Source organism: Manihot esculenta, chromosome 8 (genome assembly GCF_001659605.2).
Source record: "Manihot esculenta cultivar AM560-2 chromosome 8, M.esculenta_v8, whole genome shotgun sequence".
Classification (NCBI taxonomy): domain Eukaryota; kingdom Viridiplantae; phylum Streptophyta; class Magnoliopsida; order Malpighiales; family Euphorbiaceae; genus Manihot; species Manihot esculenta.
This window is the reverse complement of record NC_035168.2, coordinates 29,355,075-29,364,185: the sequence shown is the minus strand read 5'-3', so window position 1 is coordinate 29,364,185 and position 9,111 is coordinate 29,355,075. Positions and strand designations below refer to the sequence as shown.

General features: G+C 31.6%; 1 protein-coding gene and 1 non-coding gene across 2 annotated transcripts; both read left to right on the top strand.

Annotated features, from left to right (window-relative positions):
* Positions 1-1,331: 1,331 nt before the first annotated feature.
* LOC110620395 (probable LRR receptor-like serine/threonine-protein kinase At3g47570) lies at positions 1,332-4,999 on the top strand. The gene is made up of 2 exons (XM_021764115.2): positions 1,332-4,096; positions 4,204-4,999. The coding sequence occupies exons 1-2, from the start codon at positions 1,375-1,377 to the stop codon at positions 4,653-4,655; spliced, it is 3,174 nt and encodes a 1,057-aa protein (XP_021619807.1). The 5' UTR covers positions 1,332-1,374; the 3' UTR covers positions 4,656-4,999.
* A 2,091-nt stretch (positions 5,000-7,090) lies between these two features.
* Positions 7,091-7,163, top strand: TRNAE-CUC. Its single transcript has one exon. It is a non-coding gene; the product is annotated as a tRNA-Glu (tRNA).
* The last annotated feature ends 1,948 nt before the right edge of the window (positions 7,164-9,111 follow it).

Sequence of the window (9,111 nt, the reverse complement as noted above, 5' to 3'; positions counted from 1 at the left end):
TGCATGCAAGGTTCGGCGGCCGAACTTGGAGTTCGGCGGCCGAACCTGCATTTCCCTCACTCAAAATTTTCGGGCGCCTAAAGTCCCTCCGAAAGCATGCATGTTCGGCGGCCGAACCTCGAAGTTCGGCGGCCGAACCTGGGCCTCCAAAGATTTTTCATGCAAAAACTCATTTAATTTCTTACTTAAAAACATGAAATACATGAAAACATTTCATAAAACCATAGTTTTACCCTTCTAGAGGTTTCCGACATCCGAGGTCCCACCGGACGGTAGGGATTCCGATATCGGAGTCTAGCCGGGTATTACAATAACCGCTAAGTATGAGAAAAGGGTTTCTCGCTCTCTTGGAGTGTCTAAGAGAGGTGGTTTAGTAACGAAACTTTTCAACTCATCGAATGCTTGCTGGCAGTCCGTGCCCCATTCAAATTTTTTCCTTGCTTTGAGTGCCCTGTATAAAGGGAGGCACCTTGCGTATTGGATCAAATTTTTTACCTTATCAAAGGGAGGCACCATGATGGCAACCCAGATAAGGTAACAAATCTTTTCTTCTGTTTAATCAGCTTGCGTATTGGATCAACATTCAATCTATGTATAATGATATTCAAATTCACCCCCTTAACATCTGTAGGGTACCATGCAAATGTGAAGACATGCTTTTTCAAAACTGCAATTATCTCCAATTGTGATTCACCGCATAATGCTAAAACCAACCATATGACCTTGTCATCCTTTAGCTGTATTTTTGTTACCTTATCATCTGGCTGTAGAACAAGAGATCTCTCTGATCATTTAAGAAGCTCGATTGGAGGAGACTTGTGAAAAATCGTCTTTGTAGATTGTCGGTAACAATCCTGTACTTATTTAACGGCTAAAATTAATAGAGTGAGTAATTGATAGACTTTATAAAACGTCAAAAATGTTGTAATGTATTTTTTAAAACAGAAAAACTAATCAATGAGTTTCTCATAACATAGAGACGAATTAATAAATTTTTTATAAAATTAATATTAAAAAGTAATTACAATATTTAATAGAAAAAATGCTTACAAATGTAAAATCATTTCAAACATATGTTTGTCAAATTTTAAAAATTAAAATGAAAATATATTTGAGGATGATGAACAAAACTTTTACAAATATTTATAGGGTATGTTCTTAAAATTTTAATGTTTTTTAAATATTTTTAATATTGAATCTAAATTTATATATTACACGTTTTTATTTTTTTTAATTAAAAAATTTTAAAAATAAGAATATCGGCGGATAAGATTAATAAACAGGACCTCACAGTCTTATGGGGGGCCGTCGTATATCAGTACTATAATTTGTATTAAACTCCTGGGATGCATACGAAAGCCACAACTTCTATACATGTACATGTTGATGAAAATTCTGCACTTGAAGAAACAAAATATGGAGGATTCTCGGTTGAATTCTATTTGGGTTTTCATAAATCTTCTCCATGGTATTCTTGTTTTATGCATGAACTCCGGCTTGGAATCTGCAACAGCAGCTGCTACTCGTGGGAATGAGACTGACAGACTCGCTTTACTCGACTTCAAGAATCTGATAACTCAAGATCCTCTTCAAGTCATGAGTTCCTGGAATGATTCTGTCCATTACTGCAATTGGATTGGTGTTTCATGCAGCTCGTCTAATGATAGAGTAGTAACTTTGAACTTGAATTCTCAAAAATTGGCTGGTTCTATACCACCTTCTATAGGAAACCTCACCCATCTGACTGGAATCAACTTGTTCAAGAACAGCTTTTTTGGTGAGCTTCCCCAAGAAATGGGTCGTCTATGGCGCTTGCAGCATTTAAATTTGACCTACAATTCCTTTGTCGCGAAAATTCCATCTAATCTCACTCACTGTAAGGAACTTACAGTAATTGAAGCATCTGGCAACAACTTGGTAGGAGAGATTCCAGAGCAGCTTAGCTCATTGTCGAAGTTGGTTGTCTTTGCTTTTGGGGGAAATAACCTTACAGGCAAGATTCCAACCTGGATAGGGAACTTCTCTTCTCTGTTTGCTCTTTCACTTGCCCTGAATAATTTTGTAGGAAACATACCAAATGAGCTCGGACGGCTTTCAAGCTTGGGCTTTTTTCAGCTTTATGGCAATTATCTCTCGGGTACTGTCCCTTCTTCAATTTACAATCTCTCTTCCATATACTACTTCTCTGTTACTCAAAACCAGCTTCATGGGCAATTACCACAAGATGTTGGCCTGACTCTTCCTAGCCTCAGAATATTTGCCGGTGGTGTCAACAATTTTACAGGGGTGATTCCTGTATCTTTGTCAAATGCTTCTGGACTTCAGGTGCTTGATTTTGCTCAAAACAGTCTCACTGGAAATATTCCCAGAAATCTAAAGAACTTGCAAAGCTTATATAGACTTAATTTTGATGAAAATAACTTGGGAAATGGGGAAATAGATGACTTGAATTTTCTTAGTTCTTTGGCTAACTGCACCAGTTTAGAGGTTTTGGGTCTGGCACAAAATCATTATGCAGGCGAATTGCCCAGCTCCATAGCCAACCTTTCAACCAATTTACAAATATTTACTATAGGAAGCAATCTGATTCACGGAAGCATTCCGGTTGAGATTGAGAACCTAGTTAACTTGGCCACTCTGGGATTGGAAGGTAACTATCTCAGTGGAAATGTTCCATCTGCTATTGGGAAACTGCAAAATTTAGGAGCCCTGCATTTGAATCGTAACAGATTCTCTGGATCAATCCCACCCTTCATAGGGAACTTGACTAGATTGAATAGGCTTTTCATGGAGGAAAACAGATTTGAAGGTAGCATACCTGATAGTCTAGGGAACTGCAAAAATCTTCGAAACTTAAACCTCTCGAGTAATAATCTTAATGGAAGCATACCCAAACAGGTCATTGGTCTTTCTTCCCTCTCAATTTCTGTGGTCATGTCTAATAATTCCTTGACTGGTTCCATACCATCAGAAGTAGGTAACTTGCGCAATCTCGTGGAGTTGGATTTGTCACACAACAAACTGTTTGGTGAAATTCCTAGCTCACTTGGCAGCTGTGCTAGTTTGGAACGCCTGCATTTGGAGGGTAATAAACTTGGAGGAACAATTCCCGAGTCATTGAAAGATTTAAGAGGTATAGAAGAACTTGATCTTTCAAGCAATAACATGTCCGGCGAAATTCCTGAATTTCTCAGCAAGTTACTGGCTCTCAAGCATCTCAATATTTCCTTCAATGATTTTGAGGGAGAGGTGTCAGGAGAAGGAATATTTGCAAATGCCAGTGCCGTTTCAATCATTGGAAACGATAAGCTCTGCGGTGGTATCCCAGATTTAGATTTGCCTTCATGCTCCAAGAAAAAGAAAGAAAAGCCTCTCAACCTCAAGGTGATAATCTCTGTAACAATTGCAGTTGTATTTTCAATTGCAATATTATGTTCTGTTGTCATTTTGCGTATGGCCCATTCCAAAGCACCTCCTTCTGAGGATAGGCATGTGGGTATGTCTTACTCAGAAATTGTGAAATCAACTAATGGCTTCTCTGCTGAAAATTCGATTGGCTCGGGTAGTTTTGGCTCTGTATACAAAGGAACTCTCCCTGGTGATGGAAAAATGGTCGCCATTAAGGTCATGAACCTCCAACAACGAGGTGCTTCAAAGAGTTTCATTGATGAATGTGATGCATTAAGAAGCATACGACATCGTAATCTCCTAAGAATTATCAATGCCTGCTCAACCACTGATCATCAAGGCAATGACTTTAAATGTCTGGTTTTTGAGTTCATGGCAAATGGAAGTCTGGACAAATGGTTGCATCCTAAAGCAGATGAGCAAGATCAAACTAAGAGATTGAGCTTTATCCAGAGATTGAATATAGCCATTGATATTGCTTCTGCGTTGGATTATTTACATCACCACTGTGAAACTCCAATTGTTCATTGCGATCTAAAGCCGAGCAATGTACTCCTCGACGAAGACATGACAGCCCATGTTGGCGATTTTGGATTGGCAACATTCCTTCTTGAATCATCAAACAATCCCTCCAAAAGTGAAGCAATTTCAGTTGTATTAAACGGCTCAATTGGCTACATCCCTCCAGGTATCTTTCTTTTCTTCAGCCTGAAAATCAATACATTGCATGATCAAGTCTGCTAAACTTTGGAATTTTTGTAATAATAACATCAAATTATATAAATCTTCTTCCAGAGTATGGATTCAATGACCAAGTTTCTGCACTTGGAGATGTTTACAGTTTCGGGATACTGTTGCTGGAGATGTTTACAGGGAGAACGCCTACTGATGACATGTTCAAAGATGATCTAAGCATTCACAAATTTGTTGCCATGGCTTTGCCTGAACATGCCATGGATGTTATTGACATAACAATGCTTGATGAAGAAAAAACTGCTGATGATGAGACAAATGAAGAAAAGGCAATAATCAGAAACAGTAATGCACAGAGCAATGCAAGTAGAATACAAGAGTGCGTAGTCTCTGCAATGAGTATTGGAATCTCCTGTTCTTCAAGCTCACCTCGAGACCGAATGGCTATGAGCTCTGTTGTCAACAAATTGCATGACATTAGAGATTCATTTCTCAGATCAAACAGCAGTAAGTGGAAGAAGTATGAAGAAATTTTCACTCAACAAGTAAGTTGAGATCATTTACTTCCTATTAACGGGTTAATTTTCCTTTTTTTTTTTTAAATTGGGATCGAGGATTAGGAGAGTAGAGATTCATAATCTCATATATACTTGAATGCAACCGGTTAATTAATATAATAAATAAAATTAATTAATTAATTATTTTTAAAATTTAATAACATAGTTAATTTGAAAACAGAATCAAATTTAAAAACTTCAGCGATAATCGATATAAGAAACATTAATATACTAAAGCAGATGTTAATGAAATCACGTGTTCATGAAATTATTGGTTTCAAATTCATTCAAATTTTAAAATTGTATGGTTATGTTTGGGAGAATTTAAAATTTTTAAAATTTTCAAAAAAATACATATTCCCTAACTCTAATCATCAAACTAATAGGTCAATAATTTTTTATTTATAACTTTTAAATACTTTTTCGTTTTCTCTTAATTAATAAAAAATTAAAAATATAAAAAAAAATTAATTCCTGCTCTTCTTCGAAGTCAAAAAAATAAAACTTGCATTTATAAAAAATTAAATTGATTTTTTTATAAATAATTTATTTTGATAAGTTTTCTATTTTAATTTTAATAATTTATAATTTTAATATTTATAATAATTTAATTTCTTTAATTTAAAGTTAATTTCATCAATTTTTACTTTATTAATAAAAATAAAAATTCATAAATTAAATAGTTTACTTTTAAAAAATAAGGATTAGGTTATAGATTTTGCTAAACTATATTATAAACTACCATATTAATTATAATGAAAATTTATATGAATCTATTAATTATAATAGCCATAATAAAACATACATGTGAACAATAAGAATTTTTTTATTATTTAAAATAAAGTATTATTTTATTAATATTATGTTTTTGGGAATTTAAATTTTGATAACTAAAATAATGGAAAGGTTTTTTTTTTTTAAAAAAAATATCGTTTGAGCAATTTTTTAAGTTGAATTTCAATTATGCTATTTGGCTCATTTGAAAGTTCTCAGGGAAATGAAATCCGTAGGAGTTTTTTTCTTTTCTTTTTTCTTATAATTGACTTTGACTAGCTTTAACTCAAAAATCTCTCGCTTCTGAAATGATTTCAGTACCAAAACTAAAACCATAGGTTAGATTGGAGTTTTTATTTAAATTTAAAAAAAAATTGATTTGTTATTTAAATTCAAAATAAGTTAGATAATTAAAAAAATCTTTAATTTGATAGGTCAAAATGATTTCCTATTAAATTCAAAATTAGTTAAATTATTTTTTAACACTTAAATTGTTTTTAATTTGTTTATTATAATTAAAATAAAATTTAACAGGAAGAAATAAAATAAATAAATTTTATTTTTATTTAATAAGAAAAAAAAAGAATATTTTTAGCAGGAGATATATTAATAGAAAACTTTCATAACAAACCGGAAAATGAGATGCTACTGAGAAAATGATATGGTTTGGCTTTGTCAACAACAAAATTATCCTTAATACTTATTAATTCGATACTAATCACATCTAGTGAAAAGAAGCTCATTGATATTAAATTTTGAAATTGAAAATTTAACTGATTAATTAATTTTGTAAAAAACTTTAATTTTTAATATTACAGAAAATAATATAAACTATAATTCTAATTTATGCTAAAAATTAATTATGCCTTAGAATTAATATTCTTACAATCTTAAGTTTACTTGATTTAACTGTTGGATGTAACTAATAGTTATTGTTAATAATAGATAACTGATTTACTTGATACAGGTTAACTTTTTATAAATTATTAATAAATTTAAATTATTTTATTATAAAAATTTTAAATATTAATTTTTAAATTATTCTGAAAATTTTTTTAAAAATATAATATTAAATTTCAATAAGAAATTTTCTTCATAATTTTAAAATTTAATTTTTAAATTGTCAATAAATTAAAACTTTAGACTTAAATTGTCTTCTAATGAGAATAGAGTAAGGGTAGTTTTGGAAATTTTTGCTATCTTATTATAAAAGTAAAGAACTAAATTATTTTGATTTTAAAGATACCAAGGCCAAATCTCGATTTATTTAATAATTTATATTAAAATAATTATTTTCTATTACTTAATTTTAATTAAAAGTAAAAAATATTAATAAATTTATATATAATAATATTACAAGAATCTTAAAATGCTGAAAACGATTTTCTGTTTTTAAAAAAGCAAAGTTATTTTTATTATTTTTATTTTAATGAAGAAAAATTTTTATTTATCAAATTTTCTCAATATTTTTTATATATCCATTTTTTTTCAATGTTCTGTATATTAGAAAACATGAAAGTATTTTTTGATAAAGCAAAGAGCTAAATTATATATTTTCAAACATCAAAGAATGTAATTTATCCAAAAAAAAAGGCGCATAGTTAATCACAAACAATCTTATTATTTGTACAAAAAGATAGAAAATTTAAAACATGTATTCCGTTGTAGTCTAGTTGGTCAGGATACTCGGCTCTCACCCGAGAGACCCGGGTTCAAGTCCCGGCAACGGAAATTTTTTAATGTGTGGTCTATACATTTTCCCGATGAAATTCGTAAAAGAATACTCCTGAACCACAATGTTTCTTTTTTTTTTTTTTCTCTTTTTCTTTTTAATAAATTATATTTTATTGCGTTAGAAACCCTAATCCTCCTATTCAGAGCTCCAATCCATTCCGGAAAAGATGATATGAACTAAACTACCATTTCGAGTTATTTTTTACAAATCAAAATTAATTATGTATTTTGAAGTTTAACTCAATTCATAATTTAATTTTTATTATTTTAATGATAAATAATTTAATTCTTTAAATTTTATTTTATTAATAAAATAATTATTCTGTTCTATCATAATAATTTAATTTTTCAAATTTTACTTTTATAATAATTTAATTTTTTTAATTTTAATAATTTATAATAATTTAATCTTTACAAATTCAATATTTATAATAATTTAGTTCCTTTCATTTGAATTTACTTATTTAATTTACGGTTGATTAATACTAAACTTAATAAAAAATTATTTTATTAATGAAATAAAACCTCAAAAAACTAAATAAATTATTATTAAAATAGTACAAATTGAGTTATTGATTTTGCTAAATCTTATAGTAATACTATAAATTTTTCTAGAAAATAAATTTTTTTACTTTTTCTTAAATTTTTAATCTAAATTTTTTATTAAAAATCACAAAATTGTTATATACGCCCATTATTGTTCTAACATACATAAATTTTAGTCGTATCCATATTTTCATACCCATTTATTTTTAAATTAATTATTACGTTTCAATCCTTCTTATGTAATTATCTCACGTGGTATAACAATTTCTCCATAAAATTACTCATCTAGGTTGAGGGAGGAGAATTGGTGATAGGCGGTAGTGTGCACACGTGTTGCCACGTAGGAGTCTTGCAGCTAGGGGCGATCATTCAGTCGGTTCGGTTCAAAATCGAATCGAACCGAATAAGAGGAATAATCGAATTGAACTGATTTGATTCGGTTCGGTTCGGTTCGATTTGTTTGATCGGTTGAACTGATTTTTAAATTTTTCATTATTTTTTTTACATTGATTTTGTGTTCTAAAATTCAATTGAAGAATTTGATCAGTAAATGAGCGAAGTTCACAGTTCATTTACTTTCCATGGGTAGTTTCTCCAGAAAGCATGACCGCATCAGAAGAATTTGAAAGGAATTAAGGAGATTTTTAGTAACAAGTACAAAGTCTCTTTTCTTAACTGTGTTAGACTCTGTCTTAGGACATTTAACAAGATACCTCAAACAAGAAAGTTATACAACCAACACTTTTCTCAACAGCGACTCAATACTCTTTCTAAAAAAAATTTACTTACCTTTTACAATTGCTGATGAGGATTGAGAACGGAAGACAGAGAACTGAGGAAGACTGAGGACTGAGGACTGAAGACCGAGGACTGATGAAGACTGAGTTGCTGACGGTGCGGAGAGCCGATGGACTGGAGAGAGACGGCCGACGATTGCATGGAGAGCGACGACCGACGCCGACGATTGTGTGGAGAGAGAGATTAGAGAGCGACGGTGAGGTGAGGAGGAGTCGGCTTTGCTAAGTCGCGCATCCGCAACGTAGTGAAGATTGATAATCGGAGTTAGCCGCGATGGTTAATCGGTCGATGTCAGGAGGAGAGTGGAGGTTGGACGGTGGACATTGGACCCGCTGGAAGTGGTGGAGCTCAGAGAAGAGGCACAAGGATGTGAGGCGGCGTGGAATGCAGGAATGGAGATTAGCGATTTAGCGTCATAGCGTGAAGTGTGGCACGGGTTTTAGATCTAGGGTAAATAAGGGTACATTTCAAAACGACGTAGTATAAGTGATTTCGGTTCGGTTCGGTTTAATCGAAATTTTTGAATCTAAAACTGAACCGAACCAAAATTATCAATTTTTCAGAAAATTAAAATCGAACCGAACCGAATTAAAAATAAAAT

Coding starts and splice junctions, on each gene's coding strand:
- LOC110620395 (XM_021764115.2), top strand. CDS start 1,375: ATGTACATGTTGATGAAAATTCTGCACTTGAAGAAACAAAATATGGAG. Junction 4,097..4,203: donor AATTGGCTACATCCCTCCAG/GTATCTTTCTTT, acceptor ATCTTCTTCCAG/AGTATGGATTCAATGACCAA.